Source organism: Idiotropiscis lumnitzeri, chromosome 11, assembly GCF_059441095.1.
Source record: "Idiotropiscis lumnitzeri isolate Australia: NSW breed Sydney's pygmy pipehorse chromosome 11, RoL_Ilum_1.0, whole genome shotgun sequence".
NCBI classification, from domain to species: domain Eukaryota; kingdom Metazoa; phylum Chordata; class Actinopteri; order Syngnathiformes; family Syngnathidae; genus Idiotropiscis; species Idiotropiscis lumnitzeri.
The window spans coordinates 6,123,748-6,151,132 of record NC_142401.1 but is presented as its reverse complement, the minus strand read 5'-3'; the positions used below and the strand labels follow the sequence as shown (position 1 = coordinate 6,151,132).

General features: G+C 46.1%; 1 protein-coding gene across 3 annotated transcripts in view; it reads right to left on the bottom strand.

Moving 5' to 3' along the window:
- Window positions 1–10: 10 nt before the first annotated feature.
- The window catches only part of chd6 (chromodomain helicase DNA binding protein 6), a 34,253-nt gene continuing 6,878 nt past the window's right edge, over window positions 11–27,385 (bottom strand). For 2 of the 3 annotated variants that reach the window (XM_088308311.1, XM_088308312.1), the window contains 45 exons: window positions 24,893–25,282; window positions 24,074–24,263; window positions 23,656–23,779; window positions 23,440–23,590; window positions 22,735–22,884; window positions 22,152–22,217; window positions 22,005–22,069; window positions 21,795–21,912; window positions 21,124–21,210; window positions 20,915–21,052; window positions 20,323–20,444; window positions 19,946–20,189; window positions 19,541–19,717; window positions 19,204–19,347; window positions 18,949–19,047; window positions 18,711–18,867; window positions 18,309–18,519; window positions 17,857–18,052; window positions 17,620–17,784; window positions 17,190–17,369; window positions 16,910–17,020; window positions 16,622–16,824; window positions 16,144–16,224; window positions 15,597–15,721; window positions 15,357–15,516; window positions 15,091–15,180; window positions 14,781–14,884; window positions 14,584–14,713; window positions 14,230–14,308; window positions 14,098–14,158; window positions 13,358–13,751; window positions 12,848–13,056; window positions 12,270–12,367; window positions 11,968–12,192; window positions 10,995–11,462; window positions 10,052–10,285; window positions 9,713–9,947; window positions 8,786–9,439; window positions 8,443–8,591; window positions 7,958–8,242; window positions 7,032–7,595; window positions 5,613–5,816; window positions 5,081–5,221; window positions 4,799–4,903; window positions 11–4,722 (listed from right to left, as the gene is read on the bottom strand). In XM_088308311.1, the coding sequence (XP_088164437.1) occupies window positions 3,622–4,722; window positions 4,799–4,903; window positions 5,081–5,221; window positions 5,613–5,816; window positions 7,032–7,595; window positions 7,958–8,242; window positions 8,443–8,591; window positions 8,786–9,439; window positions 9,713–9,947; window positions 10,052–10,285; window positions 10,995–11,462; window positions 11,968–12,192; window positions 12,270–12,367; window positions 12,848–13,056; window positions 13,358–13,751; window positions 14,098–14,158; window positions 14,230–14,308; window positions 14,584–14,713; window positions 14,781–14,884; window positions 15,091–15,180; window positions 15,357–15,516; window positions 15,597–15,721; window positions 16,144–16,224; window positions 16,622–16,824; window positions 16,910–17,020; window positions 17,190–17,369; window positions 17,620–17,784; window positions 17,857–18,052; window positions 18,309–18,519; window positions 18,711–18,867; window positions 18,949–19,047; window positions 19,204–19,347; window positions 19,541–19,717; window positions 19,946–20,189; window positions 20,323–20,444; window positions 20,915–21,052; window positions 21,124–21,210; window positions 21,795–21,912; window positions 22,005–22,069; window positions 22,152–22,217; window positions 22,735–22,884; window positions 23,440–23,590; window positions 23,656–23,779; window positions 24,074–24,263; window positions 24,893–25,282 (9,384 nt within the window). In that variant the 3' untranslated portion in view covers window positions 11–3,621. Of the gene's footprint in view, window positions 4,723–4,798; window positions 4,904–5,080; window positions 5,222–5,612; window positions 5,817–7,031; window positions 7,596–7,957; window positions 8,243–8,442; window positions 8,592–8,785; window positions 9,440–9,712; window positions 9,948–10,051; window positions 10,286–10,994; window positions 11,463–11,967; window positions 12,193–12,269; window positions 12,368–12,847; window positions 13,057–13,357; window positions 13,752–14,097; window positions 14,159–14,229; window positions 14,309–14,583; window positions 14,714–14,780; window positions 14,885–15,090; window positions 15,181–15,356; window positions 15,517–15,596; window positions 15,722–16,143; window positions 16,225–16,621; window positions 16,825–16,909; window positions 17,021–17,189; window positions 17,370–17,619; window positions 17,785–17,856; window positions 18,053–18,308; window positions 18,520–18,710; window positions 18,868–18,948; window positions 19,048–19,203; window positions 19,348–19,540; window positions 19,718–19,945; window positions 20,190–20,322; window positions 20,445–20,914; window positions 21,053–21,123; window positions 21,211–21,794; window positions 21,913–22,004; window positions 22,070–22,151; window positions 22,218–22,734; window positions 22,885–23,439; window positions 23,591–23,655; window positions 23,780–24,073; window positions 24,264–24,892; window positions 25,283–27,385 lie in introns of those variants that run through there. The other variant, XM_088308313.1, reaches the window with a different exon arrangement.

The following is a 27,385-nucleotide window of genomic DNA, read 5'->3' as shown; positions in this document are numbered from 1 at the left end:
AAAGGCGATATAAGGCTTTCTTTGTTTTCTTTTACTTGGGTTAATAAGACAAAAGAATATTTGGCCAAAGCAAAAATTATCATCATCATCATCATAATAAATTATATGGTGTCACAACAAGTTGTGGCAAGGCAACATCTACCAAGTTTTTTTTTTTGTCTTCTTCCCACACAAACACACAACGACATGGACTTTGTGCAAAAATGAAGTATTTTGTTTTCTTTTTTACATGTCATATAAAAAAACATCGTGACCCTGTTGGATGTTCACTACTTCCCATCAACACACACGCTCACACACACGCCTACGCACGCACACACGCAGCCCCCTCCACACACACCAAGTCAGTCAATGAGATGCAAGCAGAAGGCCAAAAGGAATAATAAAAAAGCAATATAGAGCACCACACACGTGTGTGTGTGTGTGTGTGTGTGTGAGTGGGTGTGGGCGCTTGTGTGCGTGTGTGTGTGTGTATATTTACATACACTATGCATATATACATTTTTATAAACGTTTGAGTTTTTTTGCCCTGTCCTCAGTTTTTCAGGCCCAAAACTTTTCTTTTCACTGTTTTGTGCTCTTTCTGACACAGCCCAAGCCCCGCCACATATAAAAGTAGTGCTTTGGCACCATCTCATTGCATCTTAGTGCCAAGGAAGGTATGTTGAAGTGACAGCAGTGTCATTTGGAAACCAAAAAGTAGTGCTTTGGTGCCATTTTGAGGCATCTTACAGGGATTAATGACTTGTAGTTTTACGGCATTTACAGCAGCGCTCGGTATCGGCGTGCTTACTGTACACTTTACATAATAATGTACATATATACACGACTCACAAAAAGCTTGTCGTTTTGGGTATTGGAGTGAGATTTCCAGACCAATCCAAAATGCAGCAGTGACCTTTGCACGTCAACCCAATTATACTTTTAATGTCCGACTGGTGTTTTTTTGGGGGGAGTACATTTTGCACCTGCTAATCGGCATGAAGGAGATGCATGTAAAAATTCTTAACAGTTTGAGCTGAAGGGAAATTGGCTGACATGTCAGTCAGGAGTAGACCTCCCAATAAGTGTCAAGAAGCATTGCACGAGAAGAAAAAGACAAAAGACAAAGCTTTGCAGGCTGCCATTTGGTCTACAAGCCGACGTTTTCAGGATTGTTGGGCCATTTCAAGGGAGAGAAATTCCAACCCCCAAAGCCAGTTTGACCGTGCAACATTGAATAGTGTCAGAGTTGACCCACAAAAAAAGTCTCAAGAATGCATGCCAGAAAAAAAAAAAGAGAAAGTTTGGCATTTTGATTTGAAGAGCACATTTTGAGGTCCTCTGGATCGTTTCCAGGGATTTGTTGGATTTAACAAGCAGCATGAAATTTGGCAAACAGGTCAGTCATTAGTAGACCCACAAAAAAAAAGTCTCAAGAAGCCATGCGGGTGTCATTCTGAGAGATTTTAGTCTAATTGCTACCATTATTTGCTACCAATAGCCTCTTAAGTAGACAAACAAACAACACAAAATTATGAGCATTTTGAGTAACCTTTCAAACCATACCCCAAATAATTTAAATTTCTGCTCTTGATTGAAAAAAAAAAAACTATCCATTGCAACGTCTTGATGAAAGTTGAAGCTGAGCTTAAAGTGTCATCAGCAGAATCCAACAAACATTTTGGAAGTAGATGTAAATATACACTGGGTATCCTCACAAGGGTCACGGGGGATATATATACATCTATATATATATAGATATATATATAGATATATATATATATTACAAAGATACATACTCACACCAGTATACATGAATAAAACGTAACAAAGATATAACCAATGAGGTCCACTGCCGAGTTCCCTTTTAATGTGTACTGTATACCAACCCAGTGCACACACACACACACAAACGCAAGACTCTCTGAATCCATGTGTGTGATAGTTAAGGACACGAGCACGTCAGTGACAAGAGAACTGGCCTCCATGTTCATGACAAATGGAAATGTGTACATGTATGTTAGTGCAGGGGTCTTCATTCCTATTCCTCGAGGTCGACTCTCCTGCCTGTTTTCCATCGGTACCTGCTGCAGCACATCTGATTCAAATGATCAGAAGAGCAGCATGGACGCCAGAAGCCCAATAAAAATCCTGATCATTTAAGGTGTGTTGCAGCAGGGATGGAAAAGGGGCAGGACAGCTTGACCTTGAGGAACAGGATTGAAGACCTCTGTCTGTGTTAGTGTGTTCCTGAATGTGTTGCTGCTCCCTACTGGACCAACGGTCAAAGTACAATGTGAGTGAGAGAGCCACTCACTCCAAAAGAAAATGCCATTCATACAAACACAACAAGGCAAATAGTTCACTGTAAAAGCCAGCTTTTTGTTTTACAGGGATCGGGGAACGTAAGAGTCTTATCTGAGGTGTGAAGTTACAATATTACAAGTCCAATCAGATTAAGAAATACATTGAATCCACACAAGAAAAATTGCCCCCGGGGTTACTACAGGATTTAGAATAAATTTTTTCCTAGTACTTCAAATTCTTCGAGTCTTCAAACAAGAATTCTATTTTTTGGAGTCACTGTTATGTGAAAGAAAAAGAAGTCTTTTTAATGTTCTTTTTAGAGCCAAAGTCAAATTTGTTTTTTTTTTTTGTTAGCATCTTTCTACCCCAATTTTTGTTTCTAACTTGAACAAAAATCTGACATTTTTACAGCTTTATTACCGTGATCTTCGTTTGATGTGGCTTGAACAATCACTGGTATAAAATTGACTGTCTTTAATGATCCGCTCAGAAAAAAAAAGTATGAAAATGTAAAATGCAGCATTTTCCAGATAATGTTGAAAAGTTGCAGTCTTACACAACATATTTGTTTCGAGATACTACAATTTCAAAATTTAAATTATTTTTTTGATAAATCACTGCAAGATTTAAGAGAAAAAAGTAAGTTCGAGAACGTGTTATTTTTCCATGTGTACTTTTTTAATCAAATCACAAGTCTTATTTTTGAAGGAACCAACGTTTAATGAGATTGACATTAAACCACAAGGGGAAAAAATATGATGTACTTCCTTCACGTCTGAAGAATAGAATTATATTTTTTGAAATATAAGCAATTCATATTTTGGGGGTGGTAGTTTCTTTAAAATTGTGGTACAGTAGTAATTTCTTTTTTCTTTTGAGTGTGGCTCTAACACTTGCCAGTAAGAAAGTGACTGTGTGTGCGTTTTTTAAAAGCATACATCTCTTCATAATCCTCTCAGTCAAAAATGTAAAAAATAAAATAATAATAAACATAAAAACAACAAAAACATGTGCGTCATGATTGTTCTCTGCTTTGCTTTTGTTGAGGGGTCAACGTTAAAAAGAAAGTGGAAAAGTTAAGCGTGCGCTCAAGGGAGCTCATGTGAATGTGGACACTTCACAGGAGCTTAACACAAAACAAAACCAGAGAACAGAAAATAATCGTCTCCGAGGGAGGGGGATGCACTGCGGGCCAAACATGTGGAGTCATCATCCTTGTCAGAAGCAGAAGAAGAAGAAGAAGAAGAAGAAGAAGAAGGATTCAAGTCAGATGACTGACTGACTGACAGACACGGCACAAACGTTACACTCAGTGTTTTCCTTGCTGCACCTTTACACGAACTGCTCCTGTCTTTCTGGTTGTCTTTCTCCTCTTTGTGGGTCCAGTGCCACCTCCTCGGGCGGCTGATGGCAGTCCGCTTCCTGTGAGGAGGCCAGCGAGGGCACTGAAAAGGACGGGTCCACTGTACTTTGGCTCTGCTTGGCCTCCTGCTGGCTTGGTCGCAGCTGCGGCTGCGACTCTTCGCAGTGTTCCGGTTGCGGTTCCGCCACCTGTTCCGGCTCATTGCGCAAGTCCAGGTCCTCACAATGTTCCGACTCCTGACGGCATTCAGCTTCCTCCTGATGTTCGGAATCCTGGCATGGCTCCGGCTCCTTGTGCGAATCCGGCTCCTGACACTGGGGCGCCCGCTCTGACTCATCCCGCTCTCGCCGCCGCTTCCTTTTGGGGCTCCCCGGGGAGCTGTCATTAGCAGAGCCACCGGGCGGCACGGCAGGCAGCGCCATGATGCCACCGTGTGGCAGAAACATGTGCGGGTAGAGGAGGCCGTGTGACATGCCGGGTATCAGGAAGGGGTTGAAAGTCAGATGGCTGCCGGGATGCGGGTCACACTTATTCTGCCCTCCGGAAGGGGAGGCGCCAGCCTCGGCCGGCGTGGCCGAAGTACCACTGCCAGCCTCTGCGGCGCTGGTGGTGGTGGTGACTTTGGCGGCAGGCGACGACGAGGCGGAGGAGGCAGCATGTAGCGGCATGACGGTGCCCACGCTGAACAGGGCATGCTGCGGGACGGTGGCCCCGTGGGGGGGAGGCGGCATCCCATGCAGCATCATGGGTAGCATACTCAAACCGTTCTTGGCATCCTCCGCCGACGCGCCGCCGACACCCGCCGGGAAAACGTGAGGGAAACCCGCCGCCATGATGCCGGAGATGGGGATCCCGGACATTCCGCCACGCAGGTTCTGCATGGCCACCATGGAGTCGACGCTACCCATCAGGGCACCGTTCATGAAGATGGGCGGCGGTAGACCCGAGGCGTCCGACAGGAGGGGCTTGGGCATCTCACTGCGGGGGCGGCGGCCGCGGCGGCGCAACGAGGGGTCTCTGTTGACTGGTTCCGTCAGGATGCGGGAGAACTTTGCCTCCGGGAGAAACCCCTGCAGGACGCAAGGCCAAATGGTAAGACAGGATTGGTGCTGGCATCTGCGGACCTGAAAAGTGTTTGTCACTCACGGAATGTTTGACCACGTCCGCCCAGTCTGGAGCCACAAAGTATTCAGAGTTGGCGTCCAACCAGCGGGACAACTCCTTGATGGCGGGAGCCATAGCACCACCCAGCTGCAAGGTGGGAGAATGACAGTGGGAAGAAAAGCACAAGAACAAAAAATTCAGTGGTCGCCAGTCCATGTCAGGGCACACTTGGACCAACAAGGAGCTCAGATTGTGTGAGGCAGCCATGCTAAACACTTCAGCATGGTGCTGTCCAAAAAAACGGAGAAGCGGCGAGCACCGTACCCGGCGGCCGGTGCCGCGGTGCACGACTGGCACACGCTCTTCTCCCGTCAAGGAGTTGACGTCCAGCTTGGTGGGATCTTTGCAGCGATGGCGCCGCTGCTTGGGCCGCTCCACCAAACCATGCAAAACCCCCGCGCCAACCTAACAAAGGCAAAAATCACAAGTCGCTCATAAATAAAATTTCTGATCAAATTTTGGGGGACTTTACACATTCAATGCCAAGGACTCATTTTCATGTCATTTGATCATCGTACGAGGACTGGACAGTTGTGAAACAGTGAGTTGATGCAATTCTTACAACATACGCACTTGGACAAGACAACGATGGTTAATGGTTCTCATTGTCCATCCTTGCCTTTTTTTAAAATTAATTTTGCATTTAATTTTTATTATTATTCAAAAAAATAAATCACCTAGTGTGAATCATTTCACTTAGCTTTACAGCTTGCTGGTGTGCAACCTTTATTTACAAACTTCAAATATATATATAACGAGAGGTTATTAGAAAAATATAAAGTGTAAAATAACATACATGAGCGAAAGGAAGGTCCAAGCTGTATCCCGGTTTATGTCGCAGCCACTCCATCAAACCTTTGTTGGCGGCCACCTCCCGCTCCATGGCCACCACCTCGGGGTGGGGCGGCGTGGGCGGTGCCACAGGACGCTCTGAGGACGAGGGGGACGGAGACGACGTGGAGGACGACACAGACGACTGGCTCAGAGCCTCCACGCGACCCTGAATGATGTGTAGATGCATAGATACACAGATGTATAGGTAGATGAGCAGTGGATATAAAAAGTCTAAACAACCCGGTTCAAATGTCAGGTTTGGTGACTGAAAAAAAAAATGAGGCCAAGATGAATATTTCCAAAACCGTACAGCATAAGCGGTGTTGAAATGGCGCACACATTTTCCAACATGAACATACAACTCATTTGAAAAATAATAATAATCTTCTAAGGGGGAAAATGACCTTTTTGCATAAATAGGCACACCCTCCAAGTAATGTTTCAGCACCTGTCGCTGAAATGTACACACCTATCAGCAATCAGGTCTTTTTGTGTAGGAGTCTCTCAGCAGGGTAGATGTTGCTGTCAGGCTTAATTTAAATTTTTAGATTGCTTCACTCTAACATCTCAATCACCGACTGATGCAGCATTACGAGCAACTAGGTAACAAATCAATGAATTAAATCGTTCAGAGACATCGCGTAATTTAATTGTCCAACTCCTCCAAATTTCAGCTCCTCAACAGTAAATCGTCATGTTTCTGGCGTCATCCATGAAACCAGACTGATTATCTACAAACGAGTTCAGCCTTGGTTTTATCGCACGTGATTTTGCAAAATGTAGACGAGCTTGGATTGGTTTTCTGTGCAAGATAAATCACGCTTACTAAGTCTTGCCGACTCAATGCCCACTGTATGCCCAGGCATACAGTGCATATAAAAAGTCTACATACCCACGTCAAATGCCAAGTTCCAGTGATAGGGAATTCTGAACAGTGCAGAATAGCTTTCAGCGTTAGCACAAAAACATCAGTCTTCTCCGAGAAAGCACAAAAAGAAAAGTCTCCATCTGAACTCTGAATTTTTTCCACTTGACAATGACCGTCTTAACAGTGTTCCAACGGTATATCTAACGTCTTTGAAATTCTTTTGTACCCTTTTCCCGATTGATACCTTTGAACAATGACATCCCTCTGATGCTGCGCAAGCTCTTTGCGGACCATCGCCTGTGCTGTCAGATGCGACTACAAAAATGATGGGAAAAGCCTGCTAGTCCAGCTGAACAATCACATTATCTCAGTTATTGATTTTGATCTCCCCTCAAAGATTTTTTTTTTCAACTGAGTTGAACATGTTACAGTTGACATTCAAGGCCTTTTTCTATCCGCTGCAGATGGCTGGTTTAGGGTTTTGTATAGAAGCAGAAGAATAGACTGAGTCACCTGTGCTGTGTCAGGGAGGTGCATGGCTTGAGCTTTTGTGAATTCCGAGTAGAGTGCCTCGATGTTTCTCCTTCGCCCGCGTCTCCTCCTCAGGCAGTCGTCCCCTCTCAGACTCCCGTTGACAATTTGTCCCGTCACGGGATGGATGAGTCCAGCCTGTAGAATTCCCGCCATGTCTATTCCAGCAGAGCCCGCCAGGGGCGCCGTAATGGGCGGCGGCGGCGGGGGCAGCTTGCGGGCTGCGTCCCCTGACCCGGAAACCACAGAGTCGCTGGGCGACTTGCTGAGATCCATGGCCGCCTCCTGCCAACCGTTCATCAACAGGGCGCCGGCCCGCTGATTGGCCGACGCGTCCCCACCGGGGCTCCTGCCTGAGGATGCCGCCGTCGCTGCCTTCCCTGCTAAAGCCTTAGCGGCTGCCACCGCCGCCGCTTCGTAGTCGAAGGAGCGCCGCCCTGCAGAGCGCTTGAGTTCGGGGAGGAAGGCCGGTGTAACCAGTCTCTCCTGTAAGAGAGGGAGGGAGGTGAGGCGCCAAGCCCCCCGGCCACCGCCCCGCCCCGAGTACTGCCAAGGTGGACAAGACACACAAGAATGATGGGCAGGTTAAAACACAAAACGAAAACACTGACAAGCAACACAATATTTGCTACAGACAGTTATCAACATGCCACCTCTCAAGCCAGTTCCACTGAGAAATGTGAAATTTGGAAGACATGTCTATTATGAGAGGATCCACAAAAAAAAGTGTCTTGAAGCAATTGCCCACACAATTTAGGAAGTCGGCCATTTTGGTTAAAAACTGACATTTTAGGCTCCACTGTTCCTTCATAAGCATTAGAGCATTCATTCCAGTTTCTGCTGAAGATGGCGCACGCACACACACAAAGCAGGACGTAAAGAAGAAAAGCTGGAAGGCCTCAGCTCACCTTGGGCAGCCTGGTGAGAGGAGGCGGTATAATGGGAAAGGCCAGACCCGGGTTGGCCTGCTGGATGCAAGATGAGGATGAGGACGAGCACGAAGAGGAAGAAGAGGAGGAGGAGGAGGCGCAGGCGGTAGTGCTGGGGATGAAGGCGGTCCGCTGGAGGTGCTGCTGTGCCAAGTGGTTGGCGCCGACAGAGGATGTCGAGTCGTACTGATCGCTGGCCGAAGGCCATTTGCCCTTCAGAATGGCGTGGCAGATGCTGTCCAAACGGTTGATGATCACGCGATCCTGTCGAGATCAAATAATCAACGTCGGGGAACATACGCTTCAGTTTGAGACACCAACCCCAATGTAAAAAAGCAACTTCAAACTCTCAAAGCCCAACTAACCCTATTTGGGAGTAATAGATGTTTGAAATAGAAATAGAATGTCAACTAGATGTGTAATTCAATGTAAATAAAATGTCAGCGATAAAGCGAGCGGAGTACCTTGGGCCAGTCGGAATAGGAGTAAAGCGCTTTCTCCTGGAGCAGCTGAGCGATGGTGGGCTCACGGGCGTCGATGATTTCGGGGTGCTCACACACGGTAAAGGGAGCCGTGAAGCCGCGACTTCCAGAATAGTTCTCCACAGCCGCCACTGGAACACACCGCGGAAGCAACATTCACTTCTATCACATGATATAACCCTGACACATCATTTTCCCAGCCCAGATGATACTCCAAATTATTGTTTATACTGAATTATGAACTAAAATCTACAGACTACAAGAAAACATTGTGACATGTGGGGTGTGTCTTGAAAGACCCTTAGGCGCACGTAGCAGGCCTTACCTGGCGAGGAGGACGTGTCCTCATCCTTGAGCTGACCCCTGAGCTCCACGCTGAGGCCAACCTCTTCTGCCTTGGCTTCCAAAAAGTCTTGCCCACTCTCCATCTTGACGCCACTCAAGTCCAGACCGTCCGGTTTGGTTTCCTCGGCCGTGGTCCTGACGACTTCCCGTTTAACGAGACGGCTCTCCGACTCGACGGAGTCGCATTTGGAATCGACTCCTTCCGATTTGGCGGCGACGTCTTCCGACTTCACGGAGCTCAACTCTGGGTCCCGGTCTTCGGTCTTGATCCGAACCTCCGCTTTGTCCTCCGAGGGCGGACAAGCCGGCTCATCATGGTGTTCCGCCGGGGTTGCGTCTGGCCCGTCCACCATCTTGTCGGCAACAGGCTCCCTGTTCTGGTGTCCGTCTTCTTGGAGAAGCTCTCCAGGAGTCTCGGCCATCAACTCGGTCACGCTGGTCCGCTCCTCATCATCCTCCTCGTCTTCCTCCGCAAACATCAAGGTGTCCACCTCCCCCATGGGGCACATGAGGTCCGGGCACAGCTGGTTGGGAACCTCCATGGCGTCTTCCGGGTCCCTCAACGCAGATGACGGAGGCTCGCCAGCGCCCATATGTGCCAAGTCCAAAGGCAGACACAAACTTGGAAGAACGGCTGACATGCCACAGACAAAAAAATCTGCAGTCAGAAAAGCTTAGAAACCAAATGGCAAACTCTAACCACAAGTTCAAACACAAACAAAATTTCATACTAAAAACCCAATTTCAAACCTAAGTGTGGCTTGAAACCCTACTTTGAAACCCTTGCCCTTGTTTGAAACTCAGAAACTGTAATTCTGTTTTAGGAGACGTCTTTCCTTTCCTTTTTTACTTTGCTTTGATGTAGTAACCATGAGTGGAACTGCTGTGAAGTAGTACGTGACGATACCTTCATGCGCATCACATCGGTCCTCAAGTAGAAGGCCGTCTTTTTCCATGCTGACGTCTTGGACCTTGACATCAAACTTGAATCCATCTCCACCTCCGTCTGCGTTCTGACTCCTGACATCTTCCTGGTGGCCATCGGGGGGAGAGAGCGGAGGGTGTGGGGGGATGTAAGGCGGCAGGGGGCTTGTAGCCAGGTCGCTTTGGTCCACGCCAGCTTCTTCATTCACACCAATGTCCTGAACAAAACCAGACAAATACGCTGTGTGTGTCATAAACAGTTCCCGAAAAGTAATTTTTCTGAATATTGGTATCAGTGTAACTCTTGGTAAATGGCACAAACCTTGAACAGCATGAAGCTGGACGACTCCACAGAGTCTGCAGCCGAGGGGTGAGAAGGTGAGGACGAGGGAGGGAGACCCAGACACTCTTCCAGAGTCTCATCCGTGCCGCCGCTGTTGCCCCGCGGAGCCTCCTCATCTTCCTCTTCTAGGAACCCGGTCGGACCCAGGATGGGGTCCGACTCGTTGAACATGTGGTGAGCTGGGCTGGAGTGGTCCGTCCCGTCCCAGGGCGCCTGCACGTAACGCTTGTTCAGGACCAATAGAAGCCAGGGGTGACAAGAATGAAACGAGACCGCGGCAGCCCGGCTCATGACTAAAGTGATGGCGGCTGACCATCACTTGGCAATACGTTTGTTCATTTTGCTCACTCTATACTTCTTATCAGGCTTCTTTGACTATGTGTGCCTCGTTCCTCAGGCTTATGTCTTTTGTGCACTAACTACAACTTCATTGATCACAGAAGCCGTATCATTATTGTTGTAACCCTTGTCGAATGACGGCATACAGCCAGGCTCATTGAATCTAATGTAGCAAATTGTGAGTGATATTTTTTCCATTTCCATTATTTTTTTTTATAGTGGCGGCCCTCCATATGGAAACGGTAACAAAAAAGTAGGGGCTGCTGCTTTTATTAAAGCAAAATAATAATACTGTGCATGTTTGAAATGCAAGTGCTAAGTTAATATTTTTGAAATTTATGAATAATGTGAAACAATATCAATTTGTACAATTGCAGTGCCTTGATTTCAGTGAGAGTACATGTTCATGGCTAGGAATGCAAGTGAATAATATAAAGACGTAAAATCTGAAATAATCATGGTAATTTATTATATTATGGATGTTGCACACCACTGCCCTAATGTTGCACACTACTGTCACACCTAGCTGTTGGGTCTTTCCATTTGTTGGGTCATGAGTGGTGAGGGAAGTGAGCTGAAGTACCTGCAGCTGATCCAGCTCCACAGACGGCGCCAATAGCCCGGTCTCCTCGGTCGATCCCTGCTCGCCCACCAGCACGTCACTCCTCAACTCGGAGCGGAGGTCGGCCCCCCCCAGTCGGCCGTACGAGTTAAGCATGCTCTGACCGCCCGCCGCCGAGTTGAAGGGGAAGCCGTTCAGAGCATCCTTAGAAGCTTTTCCCCCGTGCAGTGCCTCCGCACACAAGGGGTCCAGCTCAGCCAAGCTCTCGTCCAGCGGGGGGCAGTCCAGGAAGTCCCCCCGAGAGGCGGAAACCATTCCCAGGCCAGGAGAGGTCGCCTCGTCCAGAGTGGGCGGAGGCGGAGCGTGGAGGTGAGAAGAGGAAGAGGATGAAGAGGGAGGAGCTGAGGGTGGTTGGGCCTGCTGGGAAGGTTGCTGGGGGTATTCTGGAGGCTGGGGGGCATCATACAGGCAGCAGTGGGGGGGAGGCAGCTGAGGAGGAGGGCAGATTGAAGTTTTAGTTCAATGTGTGGAAAAAAGAACTGAATAAAAAAAAAAAAACTAAAACAGTGATGCCTTGAGATACAACAACAGGATACAACAAGAATATCAAAAAAAAAAAATCAAATAAAAATTGGATTTGCATGAAAACATGCAAACGGTGAGAACATGCAAACTTCATACAGGAAGACCGGGGCTGCCTCACTGTGCAGACGTGCTAACCATCCATCCACTCTTCCACCACTCCAAATGTTAAAAAATGAAAAAGAAGAACGTGTTGATTTCATGTTTCAGATTATAATAATTACGTATGAAATTTGAGTCAACTTCAGTGAACTTCGGACGGCCCCAGGACACTCTTAATATTAAACCCTATTTTAAATGATCAATCGATCATTAAAATAATTTACAATTATGGTGCTCGAGTAGTTTAATCAATTAATTGTGACCTCTATGGCAATCCTTTAGCATATATCTGCACAAGCCCCCGACGTACCCTGTGAAGATGCGAGGCGTGGTGTCCCCTCACGTAGTTGCGGTGGGCCTCCAGGAAGCTGAGCTGCGGGTCATTGAGGATGTAGAAGTCGGTGCGACTCAGGCCGTGTCGGGCCGCCCCCACCAGGAGGTCGCGGTCGTGCTTGCCCGACTCCCACCAAACGGGGAGGTAAAGAGACGGGCGGCACAGCTGCAGGCGGGCTGACAGCAGCGGGTGGCGGAGGACCTGAGGGCAACAAGGACGCTGGCTTTGGAAAACTCGCTCGGCGGCTTACTGATTTGTGGCTTGAGCAGTTTAGTCACCTGCTCGCGGATCTTGCGAAGAAGCTCGATGCGGTACAAGGTCCGAGCGGCTCGCTCTTCCGTCAGTGGCTCCACTGGAATGGCAGCATCTGCCAAACCTGCACGGCAGAGAAGATTGTGAGATCAAAACCAGAGGTGGAGCCTCATTGCCCATTCATCTCTGCACGAAGACCACTTTATTCTGGAGCACTCTTCTTTTTGTCAAGGACAAAGTGACCTTGTGAATATCATCTGAAATTCTAGCCTCTTGAATTTTTATTATCTGACAAACACTTTGCTGCCTTTTATCTTTGCACACATTGAAACTGTGAATAATCATCTCCATCTATACCAAATTTATCTAATCTTAGTTTGTGGTTCTATTTCATTTTTGAAAGTCTTGGGACTTACTGGGTGAACCTGAGACTTGTGCGAAATGCTTATGTTATAATTTTATGTTAGCATGTCAATGGGAGCTTACATTAACTTTAGCATTACCACTGGCAATGTTTTGCATGTCACTATAAGAAGTGTGAAATTATTTTTTTTTTTGTGTCCTGGGGTGTTTTGAAATGTGCTAGCCAGGAGCCCTTGGTTACCTTCTTCCTTCCTGGGCGGCAGCTTGCAGGCAGAGCGGCACATGCTGACAAAAGAGTTGAAGTATCTTTCCAGGCTGTCGTCCGTCTTCCTCTCCAGTCGCGCCAGCACGCGAAACTGCGACCAGTCGAACAATTTCCTCTCGGGGTCAAAGGCCACGCCGAAGGATGACACCGTGCGGTAGAAATCCATCTGCTCGCGCCGGCTCCATCTGACAAATGTCACACACCTTGTTGGAATGCCTTTCACACACACTGACCTTAAAAAAACTCTCTGGTGCCTTTCACATATAGAAAGGCGCTAAATTGTTGATTTCATTCTGTATGTGCCTTTCGCGAAGAAATTGTTGATTTTTTTACCTGCCTCACCATTTAACACAGACATCTTGCAAATTGTCATATTTTAATTTGCCTGTGCGTTTAAAATAATTTTGATTTTTTTTTTTCAGCTTAGGCCTTTCACACAATAAAGCTGCAAAAGTATTGAACAATTCATGTCAGTCATCTTCTCACCTTCTCTGCCACTCCATAAACACGGCGTCCGATTCAGCATGGGTGGCGGTGCAGCGCCTCAACTCCTCGCCGAGCTGCCAGGCCAGCGCTCCTCCTGCGTGGTGCCCGAGAGGGGCCCCCCCTACACCGCCAGCCGCCACCCCCAGTCCTGTCAGGCCGTCATGAAGTATGAAGTCAGGGCGCAGAAGGGGCTCTCGACGCAGCGTGAAACGCTGGTAAGCTGTGATGAGGCGGCGCAGGCGGGCCGTCAGCGCCGGGCCGGCAGGCCAAAGTGGCCGTGAGTGGACAACATGTAGGGCCGCCACCCCCGTGCCGCTCACTGCCCCCCCGCCAAATGTGGTCGTCACCAGCGTGGCGTCCTGGGCGCACAAGTCGGCAGCCGGCGTATGCGAGTCTGCCGAGGGTCAAAGGCAAATAACATCACCGTTAGGATGCTCTGACGTTCACGTGCCGATCAGCAAAAGTACATTTTTTTCTTCCGCCTCCATCTTTCACACAAGGAAATTTGGCTAAATTGTTGGTTTTTAATCTGTAGATATAGATGTAGAAAATACTGCAAAATTGTTTTTAAGATACCTGTCTCCATTTCACACAGAAACCAGCAAAATAGTTTTTAGATTTTCACACAGAGCTGCAATTTTTGAATTTATTTTTTTGCTTGTGCCGTTTCAAATATAAAGTAGATTGTGTGTAAAGAGTCTCTACCTGGTGGTAAGATATGCATGAAAGGGGCTACTAACCTGGCGGAGCGCTACTGTCAGGCTTGTCTGATGCGTCGGTGCTCAAGCAGCTTTCCTCTCCCTGAACGAGGAGCGCAAGATAGCAAAGGTCACAGAACTGACGAGGACGAGTAGGACATATGCATTACGTACCTTGCTGTTGTCATCTCTGTCGTCTCCTCCTTCACTTTTACTGTTTATGCTCTCGCTGACGTCCTCCACTTTTGCAACGCTGCTCAAAACACAAACACCAAAACTGACTGGCTGACTGGCGACTCTGCCTTCTTTAAATGAGCTTGTGCGTTTTCGTTGTTAAGAGGGTTGCTATGGGTCTAATTATGAATCTGAGTGGGTTGTGTTGAAAAAAACGAACGAAAGATATTATTTTGACATAATTTTAGCCCTTAGCATTAGTCAACAGACGGTTGGTCAAGTTTACTTCACACGCGATTAAAGTCTTTTTAACAGTCACTTGTATCTTTTTGTCGTCTCTTTTCACAGGGCTACCTGTCGGTGACGTCGGCGACGGCCTCTGCTCCTCCCTGCTCGGCCGAGAGCGCGGTGACGTCGGGCATGCCGACCCTCTCCAGGAAGCACAAGTCCGCATCGGCACGCATAGCATTGTAGCGTTCGTAACCTGTTCAGATGCACACTTCAAACACTTTTTCTTCTTCACGCATCAAACAACATGTCAGCGAGCTCACCGTGCTTGTGGACGCCTACAAGCAGAGACTTGTCCGCCTCAGCATCCCACCATGATGCTGGAATCTCAATGTAGTCGATGTCGGGCAGTGACACGTCGAGTTTGCTGGAGTCACAGGATGGATATTAATGTTACCGCAGCGTTCTGACATTACAACATGACATATTGTGGAAGTGGAGGTGTGGTGGGGCAGAAAAGTGACGACCACTGACATGAACTGCAACTATGACCAAAGTTGAAGTCAAGCGGCAGCACAAGTAACCCATGGGTGAGCATGTGTGGGGCCCTGGTGAAAAATTGGTCTCTCATACCTGGCAGCCGTGCCCTCCACAGCCTGATTAGCTGCTTCACCCAGAACCTCCACCTTCAGGTAGTACAACATCCTCACCCGCAGCAGAACCCTGCACACAAACACACAAATACAATTCAAGGTGAGAGAAGTTGCCACAGAAAAAGTGGAAATTTGCAGATAGGTGATGCAGTAAGATGGTAGCAAAGCACTTAAAACTGAGATGATCAGAAAGCATCAACACCATTATTTTTGGGTGAATAAAGTAAAAGGTCGGCCTGTGCTTACTTGTTGCAGTGTTGTTTGAGGTGTTTCTTGTAGCTGTCGTCCTGCAGAACTACTTCAGGGTTGCAGTGGGCCAACCAGTCGGCGTTCTTCAACTCAGGAACACTCAGCGGACTCTTGAGTTTGTTGCCTTTGCGTCCACGAGGAACTGGAGCCGACAGACCTGAAGCATAGTCACAAGGAGGTTAATCAAAGGTGAGTTTGATGGAGACAGACAAAGCTGGAAACGGTTGAGGTGCCGACCGGAGTGGTTAAGCAGCTCCTGGTCCTGGTCCTGGCCCTCCTTGCTGGGGGAGATCAGGTCCCAGATGAAGCTCTTGATCTTATCGTCACCTTTGTAGTGCTTCAGGCAGTAAACCAGCAGAGCCCTGAAGAGAAGAAAAGAATATGTAACAAAATGCTGTCGTAAAAGATTTCCCATTTAATTTTGATTGACCATTCAGCAGACATGTTAATAATTCACCCATTCATCCAACCATATAAGGCATCCAAACACCCATCCATCTGTCCATTCATTGTTTCACTTGTTCATCATCCATCCATCCATATTCCTCTATCAATCCAAACAATGATTATTCAAAAGCCCACCCAAATCCATCCAGGCCCTCACCCGCCATTCACACAACTGTTATTCAACAATCCATTTACCTAAAAAGTCCAAACATATTTCCAAAAGTCACACATTTAATATCCATTGACGTGTCCAAGCATCCACCCACCCAAGTCACCATTCCTAATCCGTTAATCATGCATCCATGCATCTATCCGTGTTGTCATGCCTGTGGCTGACCTGCAGATGGCCTCCATGTCTCTCTCAGTCAGGTGCCACTTGAAGCGGCCGTGGTTGAGGATGTCCTTCCAGCGGCCCCACCTGCACACATCGTCAACATCAAATACGCAGCAATCTTCAATACATCTTCCACCAAAATTCCTTATTTCAACTTGATCATCACAATTTTCAACATTGTACTCCTTCCAAAACTCTCAACCAATTCAAACGAGTGAGGTCCGATACCTTCTTTATTCAGACTGATACCAGTATGAGCGTATTCAGTGAATGCTATTCATTCTTGAGTATTCACCAAGGAACCGCTGGATTTACTTTGTCAACGCAATTCCATTCAAACTAGGACTGTCAATTAATTAAAGAAGAGCTCATTCGCAGTGACAGCCAACATTAGTGATGACTGAAACTTCGACTTTTTGCATCAAACTAGTCATGGGCCCATGCCTAGTTGCAGCCCTAACAGATAAAGACTTAATTGTACCCAAAGATGAGCAGGTTCTTCTCCACACGGAAGCACTCTGCACGCAGGTAGCGGCGGCTGCGCTCTCCCAGGCGTCGGGTGCGGCACGGCTTTTCCTCCGAGTCGCTGTCCAGCTCCGAGAATTCCATCAGCTCGTCGTCCTCAAAGGAGTTGTAGTGGCGCGTCTGCTTCCGAACGCGGGGCGTGTCGATCACCAGCGACTCCTGCGAGCATGGCCGCCACGTGACAACAGAAGGAATGACGCAACTCAGATCACGCTCGCTCTTTAAAAAAAAAAATCATTTGTACCTTCTCAGATTTTGAGTCAATCTCCACTTCAGCAATCTTGGCCCATTTCTGCCAGAAGTTGGGGTCGTCCAGAGAGATGTCGGTGCGGTTGCCCGAAGAGATAAAGCTGGCCTGGAAGAGGGACAAAAAAAAAGGAAAAAAAAAAAAAAAAAAGGTCATCACGTCAGTATTTGCGTGAGCAATAAAATTATTTTGTGCTGTACAATATCAACGATTTTTTGTACTTGTACATTGTCAGATCAGTTAAAAAATTTAATGTGGTGCTGCTCCCGCGGCCTACCTTGGCAAAGGTGGACCCTTTGCCTTCGGACTGAATAGTGATGGTCTGCGTGCGTCTCTGCAGAATCTGGTCAATGTCCTCCTCACAGAACTTGGAGCCTTCGTCCTCTTCATCCATCAGAGCACCATAGGCGCCTTTCTTCAGCAAGTCCTCCAGCTCCAGCTTAGACAGCTGCTGCACCTGAACCGCCACCAAAATTCCCCAATGTGTTATACTACCTGACAAAATTTATCACTCAAAATCTATGCCCAAGTTGTAACTGTGTGTCCTACAATAGTGTCCCTGCAAGCTGGTAAATGTAATCATGATTTCCAGATTTGAAATAAATGAATAATCGTTTTACTAATGGTGATTTCTATACCAATCCAAATAATTGTGATTATTGTTATTGTGTTTCCCCTAATGGACCAGCCCGATGGGTGCGTCTCACCCCGTTGAGGCCCCCTTTGCGGTTGATGTCCTGGAGGACGGCCTTGTCCAGGCCCAGCTTGAGGCTGGCCTTGTCGAACATCTCCCGCTCGTACGAGTTCCTGGTAATGAGGCGGTACACCTTGACGGCTTTGCTCTGTCCGATGCGGTGGCAGCGCGCCTGAGCCTGGTGAGGGGGAGACGCCGTTTTTAAAAGGCCCGCTTAGAATTTCCCGCGGAAGATTGGGCACACAAATACCTGCAGGTCGTTCTGCGGGTTCCAGTCCGAGTCAAAGATGATGCAGGTGTCGGCGGCCGTCAGGTTAATGCCCAGGCCGCCCGCCCTCGTGCACAGCAGGAAGACGAAGCGGTCCGAGTCCGGCTTGCAAAAGCGGTCGATGGCCGCCTGACGCAGATTGCCACGGACGCGCCCGTCGATGCGCTCGTACGTGTAGCTGAGGACACACACAAAACACAGAAACACACACCAACGCACATGCAAAGTTGTGTTAGAAAGTGAACTAGACGGACCAAGAACTCCAACTGAGCTTGTTGGTAAGTGGAACAGAGCAACCAATGACTGTTGAGTCCAGTGACTAACGAACAACTAACAACGACTGCACCCAGTAAGTAAGTGTATTGGAGCACCCAAGGACGGTAAGCAGTGAGAAAGTGTCTTAGAGCTAAGACGAAGTAGCAGCGCGCACTCACCGCCTCTGTATGAGGTAGTCCTCGAGGATGTCGAGGCAGCGGACCATCTGTGAGAAGACCAGGACCTTGTGACCGCCACTTAGCAGTTTGGGCAGCAGCTTGTCGATCAGCACTAGCTTGCCGGCCGCCTGGATCATGGCCTGCAGCTGCAGGTCGCACGCGTCCGCCCCGTGACTCTTGCGGAAGCTGTCTACGATCTTCTCCTCGGCACCTGCCACCAGACAGCAAAGTCAATAAAAAAACTCTCAACTGCACTGACCAATCATACAAACCTTCCAGTAAGTGGATTCAAGCCACCAATCTCTGGTGTCTGGGGCTTTTTACAATATTAGTCAGCATGTTTGAATCTACGTTTGATTGTTTTGTTTTAAGGATAAACAAAGACAAATCTCGAGGCCTCACCGGTGATCAAGTAAGGGTGGTTGCAGCACTTGCGCAGCTCCATCATGGTGTTGATGAGGTTGGGCATGTTGTGCTGGTTGGCACCTTTGGACAGGAAGGAGAAGTTTTTCTCCAGGATGGCCCGGTAGTACTTCTTCTGCATGTTGGTCAGCTCCACCTGCAGAAGGACGGAGGGAAGTGCGGGAAAGTTGTGACCTCCTGGTGTGGGAGAGGAGAAACCAAGACATGAAAGTAGTACCTCAATGATGGTCTCCTGTTTAGGGGCCAGGTTCTTCTCCACGTCGTCCTTCAGCCTCCTCAGCATCATGGGCTTCAAGATGGCCTGAAGCTTCTTCACCTGAGAGAGAAAGAAAGCAAGGTTAAGGTGCGAGAATAAAAAAAAAAAGAAAATACATATAAATTCTAATTTTTGTGACAAACATAAAGTGACAGCTACAGACACCAAAGATTCCTTTTAACTGGGATGGCAGTGAAAGAGTTAACAGGCCTCTACCTGTTCCTCGGTTTTGAGGTCCCCAAACTCGTCAAGGAAGGCGCTCTCCGAGGGGAACTGCAGTGGCTCCAAGAAGTTGAGCAGGCTAAACAACTCTTCCACCGAGTTCTGCAGCGGCGTTCCTGTCAGCAGAACCTTGTGCTCCTGCCCAAGGCGGCCAGAACATCGGACCAACGGGGAGGAAGTCACACACAAGTCACAAGTCAATCTCAAGTCTGGGACTTTCACCGTTCATTAAGTCCCCAAAAAGCAAGCAATATCGCGGAGCTTTCAGAACTATTCCAGACCGAGCAACATGTGAAGACATCATTCGAGTGACCATTAACTTTGAACTGACCAAGTTCATGAGTTTGAGTCCCTCGAGCAGCTTGCAGTTCCTGTTCTTCAGGCGGTGTGCCTCGTCGATGACCACGCAACGCCAGTGGAGCTTCTTCAGCTCTGGGCAGTCGGCCATCACCATCTCAAAGGTGGTGATCAGCCCGTGGAACTTCAGCACGCTCTGCGCCGTGTTGCCCTGCCGGAAGCCAAACAAACAATCGCTTCAAGCTCATGCTGACCATTGTTGTGCATTTAACCATTAAGCAGCGGGGTTAATATTAGTTCTACTGGTGATCTAAGAGAGGAGTTGAGATGTTTCAGTGAAACCCACTTGACTTCTAAGCTTTGTGAGTTGATTTGTAGTTGGTGTGTGTGTCATGTTTGCGTTTGTGTTAGTGAGTAGTGCTGCAAAAAAGAGCAAGACCTGCGCATCGCGATGGAACATCTCGTACTGCAGGATCATCTGACGGCTGATTTGCGAGCCGTGGTACACGATGACGTTCATGCGCGTCCACGTGCGGAACTCGCGCTCCCAGTTGGTGATGGTGGAGAGGGGCGCGATGATCAAGAAGGGCCCCCGAATGCCCATGCTGAACATCTCGTACAGGAAGGTGATGGACTGGATGGTCTTGCCCAGGCCCATTTCATCCGCCAGGATGCAGTTCTTCCTGCAAGCAGGGAGGAGGAACACTTCAACATCTACAATCTGTACGTGTTTCACTTCTACTGCAGGGCTGGAAGAGGTGTGTACATGTAATTGTCTATGTGTGTTCATGTGCATGCATGCTTGCATTCGTTCACCTGTTGTACCAGTTGAAGAGCAACCAGTTCATGCCCTCCAGTTGGTATTCTCTCAGCTGGTTTCCATTTCGGTAATCTCGTGAGCGCTCCAACTTCTGCCACTTGTCAGGGGGAGGACGCTCCTGAGCGCAAAGACAAAACACACACTCGAATTTCCGCATTAAAATACCACACAGAGTTGCATACACCTTTGTTATTCACTAATTTAATTTAGGTATTTGCAGATTTTTCTTTTTCAAATCTGTCCTCCGTTATTTGGTAATTGCTGGCTGTCTTAAGTGCGTCGGCCAAAGACCACCACACCACTCTGCTGCCATCTTGTGGCATCCATTGTTAATTAAAAACGTTTTGCTATGTCCATCATCACAAGTGGACATTTAATTTGTTGTAAGAAAATCAGCATTTTTCCGTTAACGTGTTTGACATGAGGCATATTTACAAAATAATCACAGATCTGGATGTCTGACATCCAGACATTTGATTTCAGTTCTGACTTGACCTGGTTGGCTTCAAGTTGATTGTTGACCTTTTTGAGCCGTATTTTAATGTTCCCTACACAGTAGAAGGCTCTAGAAGGTTGGCATCTCCTCACCACATGTCGCAGGTCTGGCGGTAGCTTTTGAATCTCCTCAAACTCTTTGATTTTCTCCGGGTCCAAGTCTTCCTGGAGCTCCCAGGTGGCCTCCTCGTAGGACAGGCTGCACCACTTCACCAGGTAGTGCGTCACCTCCTGAAAACACGAGCAAATGCAGCAGATACGCGCACACCTTTGCATGCGCGGCTCATTAGTGCGTCACCAACCTCTCCGGTCTCCGTGTCCGTGGTAACAGCCACCTCCAGCACCCTGTCCACCTCCACGTAGTCGGGATTAAATAAATCCTCGTCAGGCTGGAAGAGGAAAAACAACAAGAGCAAATCAACGGATTGAAAGACCACAGCAAATGACTGAAAGGATACTAAAGCGGCGGCTTCAAGGCATGACGGCAGACATGTATTTTTTTTTAGCGTATAACGTATGATACCTCTATCAACCAAATTTCATGTTGCAAAAGAAACTGGCTGAGGTTTTGAAGAAGCAGGGGGCATTAACAAGATGTTTACATGAACCACACGTGTCAGCTTCAAAGCAACATTCCTGACTTTGTGTGTCTTTAAGGTCAACGCTTGTTAAGTCTTTTTTTAAGGGTCATACGTGTCAACAAATTCATGTTCTTACATCAAAGTGGCTTCGGGGGCTGATTTTTTTTTAAATACAGAGGAGGAGAGGACATCTGGAAAAGGACAAAATGAACCAAAAATCTCTGCTTCAAAGCAAAATGCCAAATTTCCCGAGTCTTCTGGGGCAAGGCCTCTTGAGACATTTTTGCAGCTCTACTCATGGCTTCCAAATTTCAAATAGCCAAGTCAAGCTGTCTTCAGTGACTGAGTTTCCAAAATGAATCTAAGGGGGTTGCAGCGATGCTGGCAGTTACCTCACTGAAGAGGTGCTTCATCTGCGCCCGCTTGGTCCTGAAGCGTTTGATCTTCTGGTGGATTCTGGGATCTTTCTCGAGCTCGCCCAGCGTGGCCCACTTGCAGTGCAGGTAGGAACTGAGACACAAAGCAAAAGGACCAATGTGGCAATGAATGATCGGAAAAAATAAATAAATAAAATTAATTTGATCTCCGCTAAATTGACTTACAAGTTTCGGTACTTGACATAAAACTCTTCCATCTCCTCAGCTTGCTCCTCCGATGACGAAGATGTCTGCAGAGGGCCCAAATCGAAATTAATAAATAATAATAATCAGAAGAAGAGGAGAAAACACATCACACTAAATGCAGTTCACCTCCTTCTTGACCGGTCGCACCGACAGGATTTTCTCAATGATGTTGGCCTCATCCTCGGGCGGCTCCTGTAGAGAAGACATTTGATTTTTGAAATTTTGAAAAGAAAAAAACGTAAGAAAAAAAAAAGAAATTCTTCCAGATAAAAGTTTTGTTATTATATTGGATACAAACGTGTTTGTCTTTTGAACAAAATAGTTACTTTGAAAGTTAAAGAGTTTTTTGCTTTTATCCTAAAAAATGAAAAATAGGTGCAAAAGTGTTTTTTTAACATAAAAAAAAAACTGAATTGTTTTTTATTTTACATAAAATGTAAAAAAAAATAGATATTTATCATCTATATATTTTCGGGGAGGTGGGCGAACCTGGAGATTGTCAATTTATTCCTTTTTTTGTCAGTAACAATTACAAATGTATTTGGTTACTTTTTTCTCTTCATCCAAAACTAAACAAGTTTTCTTTTTCAGATTAAAGAGTAAAACTTAAAACAATAAATGCAAAACTCCACATTTCATCTTTCAAGTTTTCTGTAATTGTTGTTTTTTTCAATTCAAGTCTTGTAGCGAGAGGTTTCCTTTGCTGTACCTCGGCTTGCCAGGCGAGCGCTGTGGCATTCAGCGCTGCGATGCGTCCCGCTCCCAGGACAGCAATGGTCTCCCCGTCATCATCCACCACCTTCAGGTCCAAATCCTCATTGTACTTCCTACGCTTCACTTGGCGTCCTGAGCGCCGCTTCTGAAGGCGAGATTCACAAAAAATAAATAAATAAATTCATGTAAAATCAGTCTTGTACGCATTTACGTATAGTGTACAAGTTGATTAATCAATTACACTCGCCCGGAAAAAAACCCTAAAATCACCATAATGGTTTCTGGGTCATTTTTGGCAGCAGTGTACAAAAAATTACATCTGTTTCTGTGATGACAATTGAGTCAAGTGCTCTGACAATTTATAAAATGTACTTTGTTCGTTACTAAAAGTAGTGAATGTGTTTTGACGTCACCTGTTATTGCATTCATTCACTGCTGATGTTACCTAATTTTCAGAATTTTGACTGGATTTTCACATGAGACATGATTTGCATATAGAAGGTTCTCAGTTCTTTCACAATATCACATAAAAAATGAAAGAATATTGTGAATATTTTGAAAAAATAATGTTCAACATTTTTGTCAGTAATTTTTGTACTCTCCACAAGAGCGTGTCACCACTGTATCATTTTAAGTTGGAAATCAACCATAGAATTTATTTGTTTTTTGACGTGACTCGGGAGCCAGGAGTCGGACTCACCGCGTTGTCCAGGGGGTCCTGGCTGTCCTCTCCACCCGTGTTGACAGACAGCGAGGTGGTGTCGTCGCTCTCCGCCCCCTCCGGGACCGCCGCCGTCTGCTTTCTCCTCTTGGCCTTCTTCTTCCTCTCCAAAGGCGTGGCGCCAGGATCTCTGGGAAAGAACGGCCAAGTCAGCATTTTCCCCCTCTGGCGCTTTCTTCACTCCGATGGCCTTACCTGGGTTTGCGGCCCCTCTGCTTGGGTGCAGACTGGAGCCCGGGCTTGAGGCCGGCTTGGTTGTGGTTCTTGGGGAGTGGGGCTTGTGGCCTGCCAGGCAGGGCTGATGCTGGAGGGGGTGTGGCTGTAGGACAGGAAGGCAGTGTGACATCATAACACAACGTCAGAGCAAAATACGTTGTAACGACAGTGGATTTCCATCTAAGTATTTTATATCGTGTACTGCCGATTGATTTTCTTGCATTGAATTATTCAATGTATTTCATACAGTATATTCTGTTCCCATGTACTGGAGAGTAGTTTTCAGAGGTGTGACGGACCGGTCAAATTTAGTACAAGGCCTTTTTCTTGCAGTGTGTTTTTCTCAATGGTAAATGCACACGTATACATACACTAACGTGCACACACACACACACACCTTGATGAGGGGGAAGAGGGGGCAGGATTTTGATTTTGGGTTTCCTCCCTCGTTTGCCGGGCACCTTAACAGGCACATCTGGCGTGGTGGCGATGGGGGCACAGGTGTTTTTCCGCCTGGCGCCATGCTTGAGCTCGGCCCGAGCGTCTGGGGCGGCATCCACTCTCCCCTTGGTCCTGCGCTCCTTCCTCTGTTTGGGAAACAACTTTTATTATTGTTTACAAAAACTGACTGTAAAATACAATTCAAAATATTTCAATTGTCAAAATGTAATACAAAAACGTTTTAAAAAATGATAACTGAAACTGCATTGTGTTTACAAAATATATAGTCGATAGGAGAATGCAAATGATTCTTTTTCTCTACCCTAATAAAAATAAAATGTAGACCACCACAATTTCACCACACATTATATGAGCATTATACCCAATCAAAATCCCCCTTCAAAGCTGATGTTTTTTTTGTATCCAGGAATTTATACTGCTATGCATTGTTCAAAAATAAAAGTATTCATCATTTGATAGACTGATTTTTTTTGTGTGTGTTCAGACACAAATTTTTACGTAGAAAGAAAGTTCTATTGTTTTCTTTGACTGCGCTTGAGTATAATACGCCCCCTTCATTTCAGATGTGGACGTGTTATTCACAAGAAATAAGGGTAATCAGAAATATAAACCGTTAAGAATAAATAATGAAATGCAAAACCAATAACAAATGAAGCATTGCATTTAAAAAAAAAACAAAACATCAGGCCCATTGTAAAACAAATATAAATGGAGTGTTTTGAATAGCAAAAAAGTGAAAATGCAATAACCTGACCTTATGTGGAAGTATAATGGCAACCGGCGCCTCCCGGGCCTGCTTGCGCTTCTTGACCGAGGCCCTGTCGTCGCCCTCCTCCCGCTCTCGTTTGTCCTTCTTCTTGCGTTTCTTCCTTACCCTGCCGCCGCCACCGCCGCCGTCGTCCTCTTCGCTCAGGGAGGAGGGGGGCCGTGGGGTCGCCGCCACCACCAGGGTGGGAGCCTTGCAGTGGTTGGACAGGCCGCCAACAGGGGCCAGGAGCCGCAGCTGGTCCTTGGAGCCCACAAGGAGGTGGCCCCTGGGGATGGTGGGCAGTGGAGTCTGCGCGCCGCTGTTCTGCTCCGGCGATGCTGACGAAGCGGACGAGGCCGAAGATGGCGGCGTGTGCTTCAGGAGGCCGCCCAACATCTGAAACATAACAACAAATTGTTTAGCAAGCATTTCGTCATCGTCGTGTAAAACTATCATTAAATCTGGAATTTTATGCAAGTTGTGCACGTGTGCCTGGGTCTTTTTCTTCAATCTTTAAATCAATGCTGTAAATGCACCGGTGTCTTAATTTTACTTTTCAATTCACGTTAGAATGTGAGTGCCATAACTGCATGTGTTTCTTTCTTGATTTTTTTTTTTTAATCAGTCAGAGTGCACCTGTGTTTTTTTTTCTCTGTATGACTTAGAAAAAACATGCACCCATGTCTATTTCACCGATTACTCTGCACACCCAGTTAAGAGAAATGGATTTATCATTAGCCTTGTTTTTAGCATTAGCATTCCCAATACACAGACTAATTCATCTTGATTTGTTGTTTATGAACATAAATATGAGAAATGTAAACATAGTGTCCACTGAACAAACATCAGACGTGAAATGTGTCGCGTCAACGTCGGGCTTACACATCCCAGAGACTTTACTGTGTTTGTTTCCATAGTAACTACTCAGGAGTACGCCTTCGGCAAATGGTTGGTTGTTTTTTTTGCCGTTTACCTTTCTTTTGGTGTCTTAGACTGTTTTTGTGTGTTTTAGTGGTTGTCTTTTTAATAAAAATTTACAGCGGTGACATTTCAGTCAATGTCACACACTCAGACACACACACACACCACAAGGAGGGGCATCCGGGCTGTTGCCATGGAAACTGTCTCCTCACAGCAATATAACGTGGAAAGGCAGACGTAAACACGTGGTCGCCATGACAACAGCCGTTTGGTTGCCCGCCCGTTTATTCTGTCCTTTTGATGGACGCTTTTGTGACGCATCATCAAAAACGACATCGATGCCATCCATATTGGGAATTCTTCCAGCTTTGACTTTTCTTTTGTTCTTCTTTAAGTTCATTTAACGAAGAGTTGTGCGTCCAAGCATGTTTTTTACCCCCCACAAATGATTGATTTTCCCAATTTTAATCAAAATTTTATTTTGTATTTAATTTGTTTTACTTGGAATTATTTAGATATATTAAAAATATATATGGCTAATTTTTCTAAAAATTCATCAACGACGGTTAAGACATACAACACTGAATTTCCTTTTGAAAGACAATTAATTTTACTGGCATGAGTATTCGATGTAATCACAGGTAGTATCATTCAAATATGTTTTTCCGAGTGCTTAAAATGCCTTTTTCACAAAAGCGAAGCCAAATGAATCTTATGTTAATCAAAGTACCTTTTTGGGGGTTCTTTTCCAAATGGTCTGTCTTTGTCACTCAAGCTGTCTTTACCATTAATGCCACTATGGGTAGCTTTGTTATTGCCGCAATACTCCAGAGGGTTCAGTTATTTGAAGTGCCAGGATGTAGCAGCCATTTTGCATTCACGCAACAGCCGACAGCAAAACACAGATGGTGTTTTTTCAGAGCTTTGTGACCGTGTTTACCATTAACGAGTCATCATAAGATACTGCCAGGATGGCCGAGTGGTCTAAGGCGCCGCGTTCCGGACCCAGTCTCCCCAGGAGGCCTGGGTTCGAATCTCGAATTTCCCCATTGTGGGACTAATAAAGGGAATATTATATTATTATTATTATTATACATTTTTATTCTATGTCTTTTGACTCAGCATGGGACTTGGCATTGCTTTGGCGTTTTATGGCATTTACAGTTTTTATGTTTGTAATGTATTGTTTTACCAGTATTTGTTTTAATATGTATGATTTTTAATCCCTGTACAGTACTTCGTGTGCAGCAAGTGTTGTTTTTTAAGAGCGCTATGAATGTACTTGAGTCGAGTTGATTGACTTCCTTTTAATTTTAACTTTTTGAAAATAGAACTTTAATCATGGGAGATATTTAAAGTATATTAAATTAGTCAATTAAAAAACTAAATTACAATGTCTTTACAGCTATTAATCGAACATAAAAATCTCCTGAGTACATTTGTAAGTAATAAATCCGTGTGTTTAACTCATTTAATTTAATGTATATATTTATTTGGTTTTAAAATAAATATGTATTATATTTTAAATTGTATTATTATTGCAGTTTTTTATTTTATTTTGCACAGAATTTATTATTA